The sequence below is a fragment of the Otolemur garnettii genome, unplaced genomic scaffold, assembly GCF_000181295.1.
Source record: "Otolemur garnettii isolate 467f Iridium unplaced genomic scaffold, OtoGar3 scaffold00026, whole genome shotgun sequence".
Taxonomy (NCBI): domain Eukaryota; kingdom Metazoa; phylum Chordata; class Mammalia; order Primates; family Galagidae; genus Otolemur; species Otolemur garnettii.
The window spans coordinates 13,983,224-14,003,351 of NW_003852421.1; the positions used below are offsets into that span (position 1 = coordinate 13,983,224).

Sequence of the window (20,128 nt, forward strand, 5' to 3'; positions counted from 1 at the left end):
GGTTGAGCTATAGGCGCCGAGCCAAAGTCATGATCTTTTAAAACTTCCTTTAATTTGAGTACATAAACATGACAGAGGTAGATATTTGTTTGGCAGAGAATAACACAATATGATTGGTGTCTCAAAACTGACCTCCAACTCAGGAAAGGATACATGAAAAATGGTTCGGGTATTCTAAAGTGACACACAAAAAGCCTATCATTGCTTGGATGATATATTGGATATAAAGCAAAAAGAAATCAAATAAGTAAACATGAAGATAATTTTGAGTCAACTAGTTAACTAGAATTTCAGCTATGTATCTTACTAAACATCACCCACAAAAGTCTTCTCTTTCATGGTTTTTCTAAGTAATTATAAAGAAATATCCCTACGAAACGATCTCACCACTACCTTCTTTACTCCTTCGGGGTGAGTCTCTGGGTAAAGTTCCATAACATGCTACATCTTGGTAACTGGAGCTGTAGTCAGACATGTCTAGCTGGTTCTCTGGCCAGCCCTGTGAGGTAAAAATATACATTAACTATAATTAAGTCACACTAAAATGAGAAATGAAGGCCACGTTTGAGTTTCTTCTATTTTCTTTTCATGGTAGTACATGCTCTTCTTTATTTTTATTATAAAATATTCCAAACATATAGAAAAGTGCTGAAAAACTGTAACAAACACTATCATACCCAAGGTATAACCACAGACACCTAGAGTGAGTATATGTTCTATTTAATTATGTTTGCTCAAGAGTTAATAAAATCATTTCAATTAAATAAAACCTACTTTTTTGGGGGGGGGAGACAGAGTCTCACTTTGTCCTGGCTGGAGTGCAGCGCTGTCATCCTAGCTCACTGCAACCTCAAACTCCTGGGCTCATGTGATCCTCTGGCCTTAGCCTTCCGAGTAGCTGGGACTACAAGCACGTGCCAACATACGTGGCTAGTTTTTCTGTTTTTTGTAGAGATGGAGTCTTGCTCTTGACCAGACTGGTTTCAAGCTCCTCGTCTCAAGGGCTCCTCCCCCCTCAGCTTCCCAAAGTGCTAGGATTACAGGTGTGACCCACTGTGCCCAGCTGAAACCCACTTTGAACACCTATATGTTTCCATTTGTCCTCTTCCCTCTCCACAGGCAGCCACTTTGACCAATTTGGCATGTATCTAGGGTGACTGCATAATTTAAAGACCAAAATGAAAGACTTCTGAGAGTAAAACAGTTCCATTAATAATTTTCCTGGGTAACAGGCATAGCTAGTACTGATATGTATACCTGAGATTTTAAAGTTTCAAACAGGAATAAGGTATTGGCATACTGAAGGGAGAAAACTCTTGCATATGATAGAGCTTATTTAACCTTATTTTCATTTCTCAGGAGGTGGCTGCCTCTAAGGACTTGATTTTAGACTCCTTGTAGACATAATCTCTGCTTATACCTTTTGAATCATCCATAGTCTCTGGCACAGTAACTATACAGGGTAATACGTACTCAAGTAATATCTGCTGAATAAGATGATATTGCAAACTGTTCTAATTTAAAATTTTACCCATTTGAAATAATTCAGATTTTCCCACAGTATATGTAATGCCTTTTTCAGTGGAGAGAGCCATAAACACAGATATCTATTTAATAAAGTGTCATAGATGTTGGTATGGAATATATGATACTAAGTAATAACGTAAAGCTGAAAGTACACAGAGATTTCACGTCAAGTGTGTGAACTTGGAAATGGAGAGAATGATTTCCCTAAGATTAAGGTGCGATGTCTGTAGATTTCTTTCTTTTAGTTCTTTCCCCTCTCCCGTTCCCCTCTCCCTTCCCCTGCCTTTCATTCTCTCCTCCCCTCCCTGCCCTGCCCTTTCCTTTCCTTTTACTTCCCTTCCCTTCCCTTTTTACTGGCAGGATCAACCAGGTAAGGCCCTGAGATTTAAAAACACCAAGTCCCCTAACTTTTCATATTGACAATCTACTAATGACCTGGCCAGGCCCAAAGACACACACCTTATCATCTTCATCAAAGCCAGAAAGGTCTGTTCGACTGGAAGAGACCTATAAGAAATGAATAGTTTTAATCAATATGGTTGATATAGTTAATATAATTTTCTCTTAACATAAAGACATAGAATATCACAGATACAGTCGAATCCTATATGGCATTCTTCTATTACTCTTTCTCCCCTCTCCAGGAGTAATTACTACATCAACTTGGAGTTTATTATTTCTGTGCCTATTGTATATAATTATATGTGTACAGACTCATGAGCAACACGCACTAATATTATTACAGACATTTTTACACTCCATATAAAAGTGGCATCTTACTATACACGGCCCTCTTTAATGTCTAATAATTTATTTGTTCCATCCTCCTATTATGGACATGTGGGCTGCATCTCATGGTTTCCTATTGCAAACTATGATGCAACAAATGTTCTTGCTCCTACCTGTAAGTACCATTCTACTAGCTGCATCCTCTAAGTATTGCTATGCCTATGATTTTTAGCATCGCTTAGTTTTAAATATAACCTATGATTTTTAGCATCACTTAGTTTTAAATATAACCTATGTATCTATGAGAATCTCTTGAGAACACAAGTATGGGATGGAATTTCTGTGCTGTAGATAAGGTGTTCCTTATCACTTCAATGGCAGCAGATAAGACGTACCAGGGCAGCTACTGAGAGTCTGTAAACTCACTCAACAGCAGCCAGCAGCCCAAGGCTCTGCGACCAGGATTCATAGCTAATGCTATCACCTTTAACCAAATGAACTCAATTTGTATCTTTAAAATCTTCTTTCAAGGAGATAACCTGCTGAGCAGGAACTAAAGGCTTAGTCAGCGTAAGACACAACTGAGCTCCCTGCTGCCCCTTCCTAGTGCAGAGAAGCAGGCTACACTTTGGGACGCTCACACCAGTGCCACATGTGCTGTGCCCACCACGTAACCCCCACAGGCCCCACCCCAGATCCTGAAATGTGTCACGTCTCACATCTCTTTGTGCACTTACATTATGGACATTTGGTGTACTGAGACTCCTCCGGATGTGACGGGCTTTGGTGGAAAGTGCTTCTTTGACCGTGACGGCCTGCACATGAATAATAATTTTAAAATATCACTTGTGTTTTCTTCTGATGATAAAAGCAGCATATGTTTATTTGTAGAAGATTCAGAAAATATAAAAGATCACTCAGTCTTACACATATACATTTTTTTTATAAAACTGAAACCTTACTTTACCCACTTAATATTATTATTGTTATTGTTTTTTTTGAGACAGAGCCTCAAGCTGTTGCCCTGGGTAGAGTGCTGTAGCATCACAGCTCACAGCAACTTCCAACTCCTGGGCTCAAGCGAGTCGCCTGTCTCCGCCTCCCAAGTAGCTGGGACCACAGGCACCCGCCACAATGCCCGGCTATTTTTTGGTTGCAACCGTCATTGTTGTTTGGCGGGCCCGGGCTGGATTCGAACCCACCACCTCAGGTGTATGTGGCTGGCGCCTTAGCCACTTGAGCCACAGGTGCTGAGCCTATTGTTATTGTCTTTTGCTTAACAATCTATCACCAACATTTTTTCCCCATAAATAAAACCAGGAGAGCCACTGAATGAAAGGCATATGAAGAGATGCCTCTATATATACCACTTGCAAAATGATAATGAAGTTTTATGCTATTTGTGTTTTATTCACACAGCAATGTGGGTGGGATTTCCACTGAGGGAAGATTTTTCATACACTGTTCGTATTCCTCCTGGTGCTCAACGTACTCTCCCTAACATCAGCGACTGCTCCTACAAAGTGACATCTCCGGTCTTACAGTTCCACCACCTCATGGATTGTTTCCACTTGCATGTTCTGCTGTCACCTCAAATGTTAAGCTGGGTCTAAATATTAGGGAGATAGTAAACCAGTCTTTGGTTAAGCACACAGGCTTCGGGGCCAAGCTATCTGGGTTGCCACCTGACTTTGGACGCTTCCCAGCCGTGTAACCTTGGGCGAATTAGCTAACTTCTGTCTTAGCCTCTTAGCCTCACTTTTCTCAAGTGAAAACAGGGGTTTCAGCAGTACTATCTTGAAGATTAAGTGAAATAATGTATCTAAATTTTACTCAGGCATGGTGCTCGTCAAGTAGAAAGTATTCAGTAAAAGCCATTATTTTATTTTTTGTTACTATTTCACTGGAGTCCTTTCCCCAGTGAGATTGCTACTCAAGTGCTCCTTCTCTGACAGAATTAGAGAGGTGATGAATTTAGAGGAAATAAATTCATCTTTGTCCCTGGTGGATGAATGTTGGCAATCTCATCCACGGGTCCAAATGTTCAGATACTCGCCTGCCGGAGCCGTTCAAGACTCAGAATGTTTTCCACCTGCAGCACGCCGCGCGTGTACTTCTCAATGTACGTCTCCCCATCCGAAGTGCCTTCATTTTCACTCCTTGCTGCCAGGAGAGCCAGCGTTTCCCGGTCTTCTATCTCCTCAGTTGCCTAAAAGGACAGGCAGGAAATAACAATACTTTTATGCAAATAATGTTTTCTTGAAAACTTTGGCAAGGGCTGGGTATGGTGGCTCACGCCTGTAACCCTAGCACTCTGGGAGGTTAAGTCAAGATGACTGCTTGAGGTCAAAAGTCTGAGGCCAGCCTGAGCAAGAACCAGACACTGCTTCTACCAAAAATAAAAAAAGCTGGCTTGGTACCTGTAGCTCAGTGAATAGGGCACTGGCCACATACACTGAGGTTTGTGAGTTCAAGCCTGGCTGGGGCCTGCCAAACAACAATAACTGCAACAAGAATAATAAAAAATAGCTGGGTGTTGTGGCGGGCACCTGTAGTCCCAGCTACTTGGGAGGCTGAGGCAGGAGAATCACTTAAACCCAAGAGTTTGAGGTTGCTGAGAGGTATGACACCATGGCACCGTACAGAGGGCAACACAGACTCTGTCTCGAAAAAACAAAAACAAAAACAAAAATAAAAAAAGTTAGTTTGAGGTTGCAGTGAGCTATGATGACTGTAACTCTAGCCAGGGCGACAGGGTGAAACTGTGTCTAAATGCTTTAGGATTCTGGAGAATGAACCCATTCTGCATTATTTACATATTGATATTTTTAAAAGTAGTATAAATTTTACCTTTGGTATATTGGACACTATTTCATAGGTTACACCACAGGAATAAAATATATTTTTCAATGATATTCTCCTCTTCAAACTCTGTGTGAAACTCTGGTTAAAAAAAAAAGCCAGATTAAGCTACATGATAAATGTAAAGTTTATGTTACAACTTTACAAACTGTAAAAGCATTATAAATTACCATATTTTTGATACACACAATACTCAGAAAAACAGAAAAAAACTGAAGCCAAGAATCCTTGTCTCCAACCCTGAGGGACACTGATGTCCAGTTGTATTCAGGAGTCAGCCTATAGAATGTGCCTGGCATTCAGGGTTTCTGTGGCTGCTTCCCGCCCGTCTGCCGCCTTCCTTTGATCTCTCCAGGGTCTAATCAGTCTTTCCCTACTCAGAAGAACACTGGAGAGGCTCTGTTTTACTGGCAGACCCTGAGATGAGGTCTGGCAAAGTGGTAGGATAGGGATTTACTTGGAGTCTGCATTTTGTCCTGGTCTTGTCACTGGCCTGTTGGAGCTGGCTAATCTCTCAGTCTCAGGTTTTCCACTTTCCAAACAGTCCTAGCTGCCCCCTGCCAGCTGGGCTTGTGGGTCTCCAACCAGCCAAAGTGGAAGAGTCCTTCAGTGGACATTTACCTCTTCTATCCTCATGCCCCCTATCTTGCATAAATGAGGATCAGACCGTAACTTGGCCAGTCTGCTCACATTCTGCGTATCCACTGCATTAGTATCACAAACTACCACTCTGTGATAGGCAGAAAGAGAAAACATCAAGGTCATAGCCACAATGACAGAATCAGGCACGGTTACTACCTGTTTGTTGTAAATATTGGCTGCGATCCGTTTTCGTAATACTAACTCCATCGCAGCCGGGTGACTGAGCTGGACTGTGGTTTTCACAATCAGGTAAATTCTTTCATTCTGTGGCGTGACCCTATTCAAGTGAACAGAGTCATGTACGGAGGAGTCCCAGGAGGCTGTGGCGGAAACCTGGGAATGAGGAAACAATGGGGAGATGGAAACAAGACACAACTCCGGCTTAGCATTTTACACGACACTCTAGAGAAAGAAAATAAATCCAACTTAGTGTGATCAAACAGATTTCTTTCTTCACCTTTTTTGAATGGACAACATAAAAGTTCTATCTTTTTTTTTTTTTTTTAATTCCCCAGTCTTTTCCCCCAAAGCAAACCACAGGAGTTTAGCAAGACAAGCCCACCAGGTTTGTGTGCTAATCTGAAGCCCTTTAAGAGACCTTTGGAGGTTAATTACCTCATCGTCACTGTGCTTTATGATAGGCAGGTAGAAAAACTGGCTGCCATGCTCCTTGGGCAGGATGGAGTTCACACCTGACGCATGGGGGCCAATAAGCTGCTCATTGGCACTGAGGTCATCCGCTTCAACAGGTCCAGGGCACAGAAAAAAAGAAAAGTGGGGACAAAGTCAGTTTTTAAACAAACATGAAATTTTTTTTTTTTTTTTTTGTGACAGAGCCTCAAGCTGTTGCTCTGGGTAGAGTGCGACGGCATCACAGCTCACAGCAACCTCCAACTCCTGGGCTTAAGTGATCTCTTGCCTCAGCCTCCCTATTTTTTGGTTGTAGTTGTCACTGTAGTTGGCAGGCTGGGCTGGATTTGAACCCACCAGCTCTGGGGTATGTGGCTGGCACCTTAGCTACTTGAGCTACAGGCGCCAAGCTCAAACATGAAATATTTTAAAATGTGCTTTGTACAGATGAAGAGTTACATATAACACATTTTCATTTTTTCTTTCATTCCTTATTCTGCAAATGAAACAGAGACTTTCAGAGTCATAACACCTTTTATTCTTTAAAAGTACAACTATGGGGCCAGGCCCTGGGCTCACACCTGTGATCCCAGCACTCTGTGAGGCCATGACAGGAGGATCACTTAAACTCAGGAGTTTGAGAACCAGCCTGAACAAGAGCAAAACTCCATCTCTACTAAAAATAGAAAAATTAGCTGGGTATCATGCTGGCTGCCTGGGTCCCAGCTCTTTGGGAGGCTGAGGCAGGAGAATCACTTGAACCCATGAGTTTGAGGTTGCTGTGAACTAAGCTGATGCCCATGGCACTCTAGACTCGGCAACAAAGTGAGACTCTGTCTCAAAAAATCAAATGGGGTGGCACCTGTGGCTCAAGGAGTAGGGCGCTAGCCCCATATGCCGGAGGGGGTGGATTTAAACCTGGCCCCAGCTAAAAAAAAAATCAAATGAACAAAAAATACAACTAAGGAAGTCAAAAATTTGCCTTGTGAAGCTCCTATAAGATAGAATGAATATAATCTATATGTAGTCTTTTAAGAACAAATCTTTTCACTAAACGCACCTTAGAATCTTGCGCTTTCTGATACTGACTATTCCTGTAACTTGCTGTTAGGTTTTTGTCCTACTTACATAATTGACACTGAATTAGAGATTTTTGCAGTCAAATTATCAATTTAGAATCAAAGTCCTAAGCACTTGGGAGAAATATAAAGATCATCTTCCTATGCTCTGTCCAAATCTGACTCTTCCTAAATCTGCCAGTGGTCATCCAGTCTTTGCTTCGATATCTCCAACAGCTAGGCTTTCAAAGAATTCTTCCTGTGAAGGAGACAAAGCCAGTCTCCCTGTGTCTGCCATTCATCCATTCCCCGTCTTCACTCTAGGTCAGAGGTTTTCAGGTTGTGCTTAGAGGAGTCCTAGGACCCCTGCTGAAGGACCTGCCAGACTTACTGACTCTGCTGTTATTTTCTACACTTTAATATTTCTTTTGGAAAAGAATTTTGCTGTAAAAACACACATCGTTTTAACTGCCATACTAAAGAACACCCCTTAATGGAGGGGGAAACTAGTGCAGGAGTCAGAAATGCATACCCCTAGGCCCCTGCCAAGTCTAGAGTGTCAGAATCTCCAGGGATGATAACTTCCCCAGGTATTTTCTATGCCTATGTTTTACCACTGTTTAATGCTCCTGTGGGTAGTTCTCAATCTCTCTGAATACACTCCTCCAGCAGTTTCACATACCAGGCTTATATGGATTTGGAGGGGCCAAAAATGTCCCCTAAATGTGGCATATGAATGATTAGAAAAGTGACTTCAAAATGATGTGGGTCTGAATAGATTAATAAATGAATTAAATGTGATAACCTCTGGAACTTTGTCTACTTACCATTCAAATCGAGGAAGAGAACTGGTATGTGAGTTTCCATTCCAGGAGGAGGGATCCTAAATTTAAGAACAGAATTTAATCATAATAAAATACGTATTTTACAGATATCTTGTTAGATAAGAAGATGCTGCAGAGCCGTGGAAGCAGAGGAGAACCACTGCGGAGATGCAGGTTCTATTAATGGGATATTTTCACATTTCTTGACTTCTCTATTAACATAAGTCATGAGAATTACATATAGAAGAACTACCAGTTATATAAATTACATGTAATTAAAGATTACACACAAAGATTATTTGAAGCCTGTATAGAAATAACCAGTAATAGGAGAAGGGAAGGAGGATATTATTAGCGTACTTACGGGGCAGGATCAGAGCCTAGAAGTAAACGACAGGGCCAATATTCTAAAAGCTCAAAGGAGAGAATGAATGATGCGTGAGAGGAGGTGGGTTGTATGCGGGAGAAACCGAGCAGCAGCGTCTTATCAACAATTGGCTCAGCTGCATCACGATCACTTCAGAGACCTCCTAGAACAGCAGTTCTCAACCTGCAGCTCCAGACCCCTTTGGGGGTCAAATGACCCTTTCACAGCGGTCGCCTAAGACCAGTCTGCATATCAAATATTTACATTATGATTCATAACAGTAGCAAAATTACAGTTATGAAGTAGCAACAAAAATAATTTTATGGTTGGGGGTCACTACAACATGAGGAACTGGGGCGGTGCCTGTGGCTCAAGGAGGAGGGTGCCAGCCCCATATACTGGAGGTCATGGATTCAAACCTTGCCCCAGCAAAAAAAAAAAAAAAAACCACCATGAGGAACTGTATTAAAGGGTCGTGACATCAGGAAGGTCAAGAACCACTGTCCTAGAACAAAGAGTTCCTTGAAAAATCCAAGTTCTTATTAAAGAAAAAAAAAAAAAAGAGTCCTGGGCCCATCTTTTTTCTGAATTAGAGTAACTGGGGATGAGACCTGGGACTGACATGTTACAAACATTCTAGACATGAAATTTGAAAACACCTCAAATGAAAGAGACTGAGAAAAGAAAAAGAACTATCCAGAAACAGCTTTGGGGAACAGAACAAGACTGGGAATTTGCTGGCTGTCCGTAAGAAGTGGGCAGCATGTGACCTATAGGATTCCAGCACAGTAGCAGAATCTTTAGGGAGAGATACCAGGTAACAAATTACATGCCTGTGAATTCAGGATTTTTTCAGTTTTATAAAACAAAACGTGAAATTGATTACATTTCCACTGGTCATTAGAGAAAAATAATATCACTCATGTTTCAACGTCTGTTCAAAAAAGACTAGGTGGGCATGCACATTTTGTGGTCAAAAGGAAATCTGATTTATCTTAAATGCCCAGCACATATTCTTGTGTAAGGGTGAGAATGAGAATAAGGAGCAGCAGTAGCGGCCACAGTTTAATGAATGGGCATGGAAGGTATCTGGCATACCTTACAATATATAAGATTATATTATAATGCACATGGCACGTCACATACATAATCTGTAATTCTCACAATACCACCAAAAACATAGCTCCAAAATAGATTAGGAATAAAGCCTCAGATAAGCTGAGGAAATATACTTAAGAACCGAAGCTGGAAACTAAATCCAGATCTATCTGATGCCAGACCCTAGATACCACACTGTCTCTCCTCAGCACACCTAGAATTGACTGATCCATCCACTGATGATTAGGTATGGAGTGCTTACCCCATGTAGGTTACCAAACTAAGCAGGTACTAGGGCAAAGAAGATATATTTTCTGTGCTCCTCAAGTACACTCGAAAACATCCTTCTTTCCGTCCAACAATTTTTTTTTTAGTGATCAAGGAATAATGCCCAAGTTGTGAATGCTTGGACTAGAGGAACGACATGCTGTCTGATTCCTGGCTGGGTAATCCATGCTTTCTGGCTTCCAGTGGGAAGAAGCTGGTTGCAGTGGGGAAGGAATCTAGGTGACCCTTCCCTGGGCAGCTCAGTTGGTTGGTATTTACTGTGACAGTCTGGAAAGTCACTTGTACTGCTCTTGCCACCAGGCCTGCAAAGAGGGAAGCACAGCCTTACCAGTCAGCAGGGGCCCCGGGGATCCCACTGCCTGGGGCCGGCACAAGCACCGCGTTCCTCTCCTCCGTCAGCCCCACCCACTGCTCCACCAGCCGGGCTTCTCGCTCCACGTCATCCTCGGTCTTCTCTGCAGAACAAAATAGGAGACTAGTGCCAAGAAGAGAGAAAGTAAATTTCTGAATTTAAAATAAACAGATTCTCACTCAATGACATCCCTTGAGTGGCTTAAACATCTACTATGTTCCAAAAAAAGGATGTGAGGCTTTGAAGTTCAAGCAAGAGCATCCATAGAGCCTAGAAGGATCTGTGACACCAGTTTAAGGTACCGTAAGCCAGGAACAGGAGAAAGAGAATTTAGAACCAGCAGACACCTGAGGTTATTTGGCGGTTCTATAATTTGCAGAAGTTACTCAATAGATGATCCTTAGTTTCCTAATCTGCCAAACAGAGATCAAGTAAGTCATGTCCACTACATAAACTTGTTGGCAGGAATGAAATAATGGATGTGCCACAACCTTCTAAAACTGCCATGTGAGAAAGATAGAAGATTAAAAACACCATACAGCTCACCCTGTGAAACTAACTTTATTTTCCTTCATGCATATTATGAAAGGTAGTTTACTTTGTATACATTATTTTGAAATCCCCTTGCCCATAACTCAATCTTGGAGCCCCCTGGGTGTAGTCAAAGTGAGTTCTCAGCAGCAGGCTGAGCACGAACACAGATCAGCACCACACACTGAGACAAGATCTCTTCCTAAGGGAGAATTTCTGCTCGCTTCTATATGAAAGGGATTAACATTTATGATGTGTTCTTTGGTACAGAACCAACTACAATGAGTGGACCATGAAGTCTAGATGAGAGACTAAGGATTTTAAGTGCCTATTTCTACTCTAGAATCCAAATGGCCATTGGCAGCATAAGCAAACCCACACTTGGGGCTGGCTGGCAGTGAGCACGAGAGTGCACAGTTATGGCTCAACAGTGGCTGGCTGCTGACCTGCCCAGTGGGGTAGTTCCAGAAGTGACCGTTCAGCTGCTCTAAGTTGTATGTCCTGGTCCCTAAGTACCTCTGATCAGTACTGATCCCATCTGCATTTATGAAAACAAAATCAGAGCTTGACATTTCATGTCACAGTTTTATAACACAATCCAAGAGTTTTATGAAAACCGAACTACTTTCACATTTGGAGGCTTCTTCTTCTTTTTTTTTTTTTTGAGACAGAGCCTCAAGCTATTCCCCTGGGTAGAGTGCAGTGGTATCACAGCTCACAGCAATCTCCAACTCCTGGGCTCAAGCAAGTCTCCTGCCTCAGCCTCCCAAGTAGCTGGGACCACAGGCGCCAGCCACAACGCCTGGCTATTTTTTGGTTGCAGCCATCATTGTTGTTTGGCAGGCCCGGGCTGGATTTGAACCCGCCACCTTAGGTGTATGTGGCTGGCGCCTTAGCCACTTGAGCCATAGGCGCTGAGCCTGGAGGCTTCTTAAATAAAAAATATATAATATGTCTGTAACTGTTACAAGTTCAAAAAACTAAGATCCTACTGTCCAACCAGGAAAAGAAAGCAACCTATCACCACTGTGTAGAATTAAAAAAGCTACCGCTGAAAAAGAGTTTAATCTCACATACCTTTTTTATTATTGACTTTTTTAATCTGTTCATCCAAGTATTCTCGTCGTTTAATGAGTGCATCTGACCACCTCTCTCTTACGCAATTTAAGTCTTCTTCCTGATGTCAAGGGGGACAAATATTTTCCTGAAGGGTGCATAAACAACTACTTCTTTCTTCATTTAAAAAAAAAAATCATGTTTAAATTGATTAGGAAACTTTTCATTAGGAAAGGCCACAGAACATTACTGTGCAATTAATATGCAAGGAGTCAAGAGGTCTCCAGGAACACTGTATGTTGATCAAGGATGCCACTATCCAGAAATCAGAGCCCCAGGATCTCAAAAAGGATAATCAAACTTAAAAGCAAGACATGCTTAAATTATACCAGCTGTTGGATGATTTTTACCGCATTGTGTATGTGTGTGTACGCCTATGTTACCTAAATTATGGCTATTCACTGAAGGATTTGTGATTCTAAACAGAAGGATACCATGAACAGAGCCCAAACCATGTAAAAACAAATGAAATGGAAAATGACAGGGACTTTCATAGTTCAATGGCCTGATAACATATATTTCCTGAAATGCAAAGAACAAGTCAGCAGAGAACTTTTCAACTTGCCACAGATTTTACTTCTAATCACCACCACCACCATGAGGCTACGAGAAAATCTCCCATGCAAAAACCCCACATGCAGTCAGCCATGCTTTAGGAAATCCCAGAAGCAGCCCTTGAACTTCACTGTGAACAATGTGGCAGGAAGCGCACAAACAGCCCCAAGACGTTAGTCAATGGCATTGCTGAGATCCAAGGGACACTGATATTTCCCCTGAAGTTTGTTTTTGTTTCCATGTTTTTTTTTCTTGGTAAAATTATGAGTAGGGAAAGAAAATCCATTAATTATGTTCAAATGTTCTTTGACTTGGCTGATTCTAGCCTGAGCTTTAACACATTATACTAAGAGCAGACACCTAGCTCTGGCTACAATGTACCCACATTTTAAATAGAGAAAGATATCCTGAGAAGACATCCTTTGAAAACTTGGAAAATCAGCACAAGACTGGGAACCAAACAGAAACCTTCACCTCGGTCTGCTGCTTTGACCATGACTATATGGTACTCACTCCACGAGACCAGGCCCATCAGTGCTGATGTGGTAAAACTGCACATTTGCACATACTTTGAAAGCTGGCTAAACAAAACCAAACCAAGTCATGTGCATAAAATGTCTTCAATTTTCTTATCTAGTAACAGTCTTTTAAGGTAAGATGGCATGTTATGCAACACTAGTCTCTTGGATGTGAGGGGCAAAGTGCAGTTTAGCATGGGAAAGATAAAGTCTATCCCCTAAAAGATAATGGAAGGATAACTGTGCACTTTTTAAGATCACCAATTTTTAATACATTGACAATAATCTTGTTTAGCAATAAGCTAGTAATTCAAGATGGCATAGCAAAGAGGCAGTATCTGGTTGCGAATGATCAATTGACATGGAAATCTAGAGAAACAGGATTGTATCTGATTGCATATAAAGCAAATCAAAAGCGAGTGAAAACTGCATATGGTTGCTCTAGGGTCCTCCTTCCTCCTCCCTGGCCTCTGCTTTGCGAATGCTGGCCATTAGCAGTAGCTGTGCCCCATGCCACAGGATCGACAGCAGTAGCAATACCTGATAACTATCCATATCATCACCATCCTCATCATCTCTCTGGTAGGAAAAAAATAAACACAAAGGACATGCATTTTGTTTCTCAAACAACACACTGGGAAAATAATTCTTTAAGCTTAAGACAACATTACAATAGACAGCTCACATAGCATCAGCACAATAAAACATTTACTTAAAACTCAAAAAGATTTAATAGATTTAATTCGCTAAAGTTTTTTTTTTTTTTTGGCAGGGGCTGGGTTTGAACCCACCACCTCCGGCATATGGAGCTGGCGTCCTGCCCTTTTGAGCAGGTGTCCTCAAACTATAGCCGTGGGCCACATGCAGTCCACCTAGGATTTATCTGGGCCCGCTGGGTGTTTTTGCTGCCGCTGCCTGTCCTGCTTAGCAGCCGACTCACCCCGGGGCCGAAGTCCAGCCCTCCAACGGTCTGAGGGACAGTAAACTGGCCCCCTGTTTAAAAAGTTTGAGGACCCTTGCTTTTGAGCTACAGGTGCTCCCCCCCCCTTTTTTTTTTTTAAATAAAGAAAGCAGTCATTTAAAAATGAGAACTATCTTAGATGGAGATAGGAAGTAACATCATTGGGCCAGGACAAACTCTATTGTTATGCAAATAGACCACTGATATATTGTTTATGAGGGGGCTATTTGACAGAGATTTGGGATGGGTTTAGGAAGACAGAATGGTAAAACCCCAAGGGACTTCAGAAATTCTCTTGCCTAATCTTGGCTTTAGTGAGGAGGCAACTGAGGCCCTGAAGGATGAAATGCTTGAGCCCAAGGGTCATATAGATAGTGGCAGGTGGCCTGGAAGCCAGACCTTTAGTCTCCAACCTCAGCTGCCTTCCTCGAAAACCACCACTCTCATGGATGAAGTCATGGCAGGGGGAACCTGGGCAGCCTAGGGGCTTACTGTACATATGAGGCCCTGTACATTATTGCAATAAAAGCACAGTGTGCTGTTTTGAATGTACGGATCTCTCAGGGACCATAACAATCACTGGAGAAAATCGCAACTGTCCCAAACACATGGCGACACTTTACAATAATTAAAGTGACAATTTTGGCAAAAACATTTGGCAAAACAAAGTCAGCATGTGAAAACAAAAGGGTTTTTGTTGAGGCAATTTTCCTTAGAAATAAGAATCTAAAAACTCTTGATTTAGATTTGTGACTAAATTTTTTTTAGTCATAGAAAAGACATGAATTTCTTTTTTAAAAAAGTGCCATAGGGCGGTGCCTGTAGCTCAAAGGAGTAGGGCGCTGGCCCCATATGCTGGAGGTGGTGGGTTCAAACCCAGCCCCGGACAAAAACTGCAAAAAAAAAAAAAGTGCCATAAAAGTATAGTTAAAACTATTTTCTTTTTTTTTTTTTTTTTGAGACAGAGCCTCAAGCTGTCCTCCTGGGTAGAGTGCTGTGGCATCACAGCTCACAGCAACCTCCAACTTCTGGGCTCAAACGAGTCTCCTGCCTCAGCCTCCCAAGTAGCTGGAACCACAGGCGCCCGCCACAACACCTGGCTATTTTTTTTGGTTGCAGCCATCATTGTTGTTTGGCAGGCCCTGGCTGAATTCAAACCTGCCACCTTAGGTGTATATGGCTGGCACCTTAGCCACTTGAGCCACAGGTGCCGAGCCACTATTTTCTTATCTATACTTCAAAATAACCTTTTTTTTGTTTAGTAGCCATGATTATCAGTTATATGACTGATTTGTTAAATGCAAGCTGAATTCTGAGGTAATTTATTTTGAGTTAATGTTCCTCATTAATGGAAAAGAACAAATAGCTCTAATTTATCACTAATTTTTATACAAAGGAAGTACTTCCATAAACTGAAAACTGGCCTGAGCTTTCATGATGTAAAACTATTGTGTAATCAGCACATTCTGCACTGGCTTCAGCTATTTTATTAGAATAATTTTATTATGTCAACAACAAAGTTACCAGACATGACTTTGAACATAGCAGTAAAGCACACACACACACACACGAAAAAAAAAACACCTTTAAAAGAGTCACAATCTAAATTTGTAAGTCTGGTACTATCTTCTTTTTTTTTTTTTTTTGAGACAGAGCCTCAAGCTGTCCCCCTGGGTAGAGTGCCGTGGCATTATAGCTCACAGCAACCTCCAACTCCTGGGCTCTAGCGAGTCTCCTGCCTCCGCCTCCCAAGTAGCTGGGACCACAGGCACCCACCACAATGCCCGGCTATTTTTTGGTTGCAGCCGTCATTGCTGTTTGGCGGGCCCGGGCTGGGGATTCGAACCCGCCACCTTAGGTGTACGTGGCTGGCGCCTTAGCCGGTTGAGCTATAGGCGCCGAGCCTGGTACTATCTTCTTAAAAGAGCATATAGGCCCAGTGTAGTGGCTCTTGCTTGTAATCCTAACACTGTGGGAGCCTGTGGCAGGTGGATCACTCGAGCTCAAGAGTTCTAGACCAACCTGAGTAATAGCGAGAACCCCATCTCCAAAAATAGCCAGGTGTTGTGGTGGGCACCTGTAATCCCAGCTACTCTGGAGACTGAGACAAGACAATCACTTGAGCCCAAGAGTCTGAGGTTGCTGTGAGCTCTGATGACTCAGCACTCTACTAGGGCAAGAAAGTGACTCTGTCTCAAAAAAAAAAAAAAAAGGAGCATACAGTCCTGGGGGAAAGCTAATATTTTAAGGTTCACATGTTGACAAAAATCAGTTTTAACACAGAAGTAGAGTTGCTTGAAAAATACAAATCTTTTACTACAGAAAGGACCTTAGAGAATTATTAAATCTACCTCATTGTTCTGAAGAAAGGCAAAGGGAATTAAAATTTAAATTATCCAGTTAAGGTAATTGTTTAGTAAAGCCAAACCAGACTTAAGAACCCAGGTCTTCTGACTCCAAGTCTAGTGCTCTCTCTTCACGCCAAGCCCTGCAGTCACCCAGAGGTTGATGGCTAAGAGTGGGACTGAAAATCCCTACAATCCAATTTCCTGTTCCATGGGCTGCAGACACGTAAGAAAAAGACTGAGAAGCCTCCAAAACACAGCAGCCCCTGTGTTTGCATTTTCATTCACATACTGAAAGAGGTAAGGACAGATGTTGAGGCTGGAGGGGACTGTGGCCTTGATGAGAGAAGGCCATGGCTGATCAAGTGATCACTTCCTTAAAATTCAATGGTCTATGCGCTGATTTTTAGCTTTCAGAAAAGTCTTTCCCTGCCTGTCATTAAGTCAAAAAGAAACTGAGATAGAAGTGGAATCATTCTCAAGGCTTGTGCCCAGATTCCTCAAGAAGAAATGGTTTCTCCCATCATGAAAGGGAGAGTGGGCTTGGTGCCTGTGGTTCAAGTGGCTAAGGTGCCAGCCACATACACCTAAGGTGGCGGGTTCAAATCCAGCCCAGGCCCGCCAAACAACAACGATGGCTACAACCAAAAAATAGCCGGGTATTGTGGCGAGTGCCTGTGGTCCCAGCTACTTGGGAGGCTGAAGCAGGAGACTGGCTTGAGCCTAGGAGTTGGAGGTTGCTGTGAGCTGTGATGCCACAGCACTCTACCCAGGGGGACAGCTTGAGGCTCTGTCTCAAAAAACACAGGCAGTGAAAGAGCCAGATCTAACAGCCTGCTTCCTCCCCATCACTCATTCCTATTTGGTAGTAAACTGGAGACTCTGTGAGGAGCGTCTATTCTTTTGGACCACTGCAGGACAAGGCCTTAATTTTAAAGATTTTAAAAATTTTCATGGAACACTGAATAGTTTTGACTGATAGTATGAACATCAATTCTCGCAGGGTTTCATCTTTTTATTTTTTATTTATTTATTTATTTATTTGAGATAGAGCCTCAAGCTGTCCCCCTGGGTAGAGTGCCATGGCATCACAGCTCACAACAACCTCCAACTCCTGGGCTCAAGCGAGTCTCCTGTCTCAGCCTCCCAAGTAGCTGGGACCACAGGTGCCCACCACAACGCCCAGCTATTTTTTGGTTGCAGCCGTTATTGTTGTTTGGTGGGCCCAGGCTGGATTCAAACCCACCACCTTAGGTGTATGTGGCTGGTGCCTTAGCCACTTGAGCCACAGGCGCCGAGCCCATCTTTTTATTTTTTAAAGTAAGAACATAACGTTTAGGAAAAGGAGATAAAATGGATAAAAATGATCATGAGGACAAATTTTCATTGAGAAAAACAAGAAGTAAACCTTTCAAAAAGCTGGTTAATTATGATGGTATATAGAAACAATTTTATGATATAAATAAAAGTGCATTAAGCCAGGCAGCAATGCCAAATATCCAACATATTTTGGGCTAGATATAAAGTAAAACCTGCCTAAAGTAAATGAATACTAGGCTGGGCATGGTGGCTCACACCTGTAATCCTAGCACTCTGGGAGGCTGAAGTGGGTGGATTGCCTGAGCTTATGAGTTCCAGACCAGCTTGAGCCCGAGCAAGACCTTGTCTCTAAAAAGAGCTGGGCATTGTAGTGGGCACCTGTAGTCACAGTTACTTGGGAGGCTGAGGCAAGAGAGTAATTTGAGCCCAAGAGTTTGAGGTTGCTGTGAGCTATGATGCCACAGCACTCAACCCAGACTGACAAAGTGAGACTCTGTCTTAAAAAAAAAACAAACCAGGGCAGCTCCTGTGGCTCAAAAGGGTAGGGCACTGGCTCCATATGCCGGAGGTGGTGGATTCAAACCCAGCCTTGACCAAAAAAAAAAAAAAACCAAAGTAAATGAATACTATAGCATTAAGATGTATGTGTTTATAAATAAAATTATTAATAATCAATGCTAAGCAAACATAGTATTTTAAAGCTAAAAAAAAGGCAATGGGTGGAAATGTGAATTGGGGGAAGACAAATAGTTAATGCAAAGAGTTGTGTTGTATTTCCAAAGAGATCCTCATCATAGATCATCAAGTCCTTCACTTCTGCATTAACCAAACTTTGCTCAGTATCATTTCAAGTCTTTCTGTCTTACCTGGTAGCTGTCCAGCCCTCTTTGGAGTTTGGTGGACCTGGCAGTTACGCAGCCGATGGATACTGACAAGATGGCTTCCACCATCAGCGGCAGTGTCCCTGACTGCTGGACGGGTTTTACGGTGACTTGCACTCTGCGGGAATGACCCTGGAGAGGGGTACACAAGGGGACATGGGTGCCAGGAATGATCACGGGAGGAATGGCAGATGGGGATAAAGGAAGAGGGGAGCATTAGGGAACAAAGATACAGATAGTTAGAAAATTTCCAGAAACTGTAACAGGAAAATGGAAAATAAACACACACACACACACACACACACACACACACACACACAAAACCCCCAAACAGACTCAGTACCTGTCTGAGTTGGAAGATGCCTCCCGTGTTGACATCTTTTGCCTGGTGGAGTTCCACTGCAGCATACTCCCCTAACTCGTTCAATTCTAAAATGGAGATCCACATTTCTATTCTTCGAGTCACCTCATTCCACCTGTAAAAACACACCCCAACAAGCAATGACGTCATTGTCTGGGGACACTATTTGCAACAGTAGTAAGCTGCCATTTACTGGGCACCTGCTATGTGTCAGGCCCTGTGCCATGTACATCGCAAATTATTTCCTTAGTTAACTCTCAAAACAATTCTATGGTAGCCGTTCCTTGGATTTATTTTACTGAGTTATAACTCACATTCAGTGAAATAACCAGATCTTGAGCATAAGAGTTCAGTGAGTTATGACAAATGCATATACCCATGTAACCCGTCCCATTGCCACCTCAGAAAGTTTGTTCATCTCTCTCCCATATGATCCCTACACATGTGGCAGCTGTGTAACTCAGTGAGTCCTGGTTTGCCCATTCTGGAACTTCGTATCAATGGAATCATGCGGTACATACTCCACCGTATCTGGCTCCTTTCACTCTCCATAACGTTTCTGAGATTCATCCAAATGAATATCAATAGTTCTTTTCTTTGAATGTTGAGTAATATCCCATTTATGACTAGTATCAATTTGTTTATCTAGTCACCCAACGAAGGACATCTGGGTTGTCTGCAATTTGGGATATCATGAATAAAGCTGCCATGAACACTGTGTAAAACTCTGTGCACTTATTTTCATTTTTCCTGAGTAAATTTACTAAGGAGTAGAATTGTTGGGTCAAAGAAGAGATGAATGATCAACTTTACGAGAAGTGCCAATTTGCCCCCCAGATTGTGGCTTGCCTTCATAATGATGTCTTTTTTTTTCTGTTGCCCTGGACAGAATGCCATGGCACTATCATAGCTCACAGCAACCTCAGACTCTTGGGCACATGAGATCCTCTTGTTTCAGCCTCCCAAGCAGCTGAGATTATAGGCATCCATCACCATGTCTGGCTAGTTTTTCCATTTTTAGTGAAGACAGTATCTCACTCTTGCTCAAGCTGGTCTCAAACGCCTGAGGTCAGCCAATCCACCAGCCTCGGCCTCCCAGAGCACTAGGAGTACAGGTGTGACCCACCACACCCAGCCCATAATGATGTCTTTTTTTTTTTTGA

The 20,128-nt window shown here is 42.4% G+C and overlaps 1 protein-coding gene across 1 annotated transcript in view; it reads right to left on the reverse strand.

Moving 5' to 3' along the window:
• KIF13A (kinesin family member 13A) overlaps positions 1 to 20,128 on the reverse strand; it is a 218,863-nt gene that overhangs the window by 18,956 nt on the left and 179,779 nt on the right. The window contains exons 23-35 of the mRNA XM_012804208.2: positions 18,948 to 19,127; positions 18,590 to 18,736; positions 13,638 to 13,676; positions 11,986 to 12,085; positions 10,354 to 10,480; positions 8,276 to 8,331; positions 6,376 to 6,500; positions 5,917 to 6,093; positions 5,107 to 5,199; positions 4,313 to 4,465; positions 2,994 to 3,071; positions 1,987 to 2,034; positions 394 to 499 (exon numbers count right to left, since the gene is read on the reverse strand). Of these exons, the coding sequence (XP_012659662.1) occupies positions 394 to 499; positions 1,987 to 2,034; positions 2,994 to 3,071; positions 4,313 to 4,465; positions 5,107 to 5,199; positions 5,917 to 6,093; positions 6,376 to 6,500; positions 8,276 to 8,331; positions 10,354 to 10,480; positions 11,986 to 12,085; positions 13,638 to 13,676; positions 18,590 to 18,736; positions 18,948 to 19,127 (1,429 nt within the window). The remainder of the gene's footprint in view (positions 1 to 393; positions 500 to 1,986; positions 2,035 to 2,993; positions 3,072 to 4,312; positions 4,466 to 5,106; positions 5,200 to 5,916; positions 6,094 to 6,375; positions 6,501 to 8,275; positions 8,332 to 10,353; positions 10,481 to 11,985; positions 12,086 to 13,637; positions 13,677 to 18,589; positions 18,737 to 18,947; positions 19,128 to 20,128) is intronic.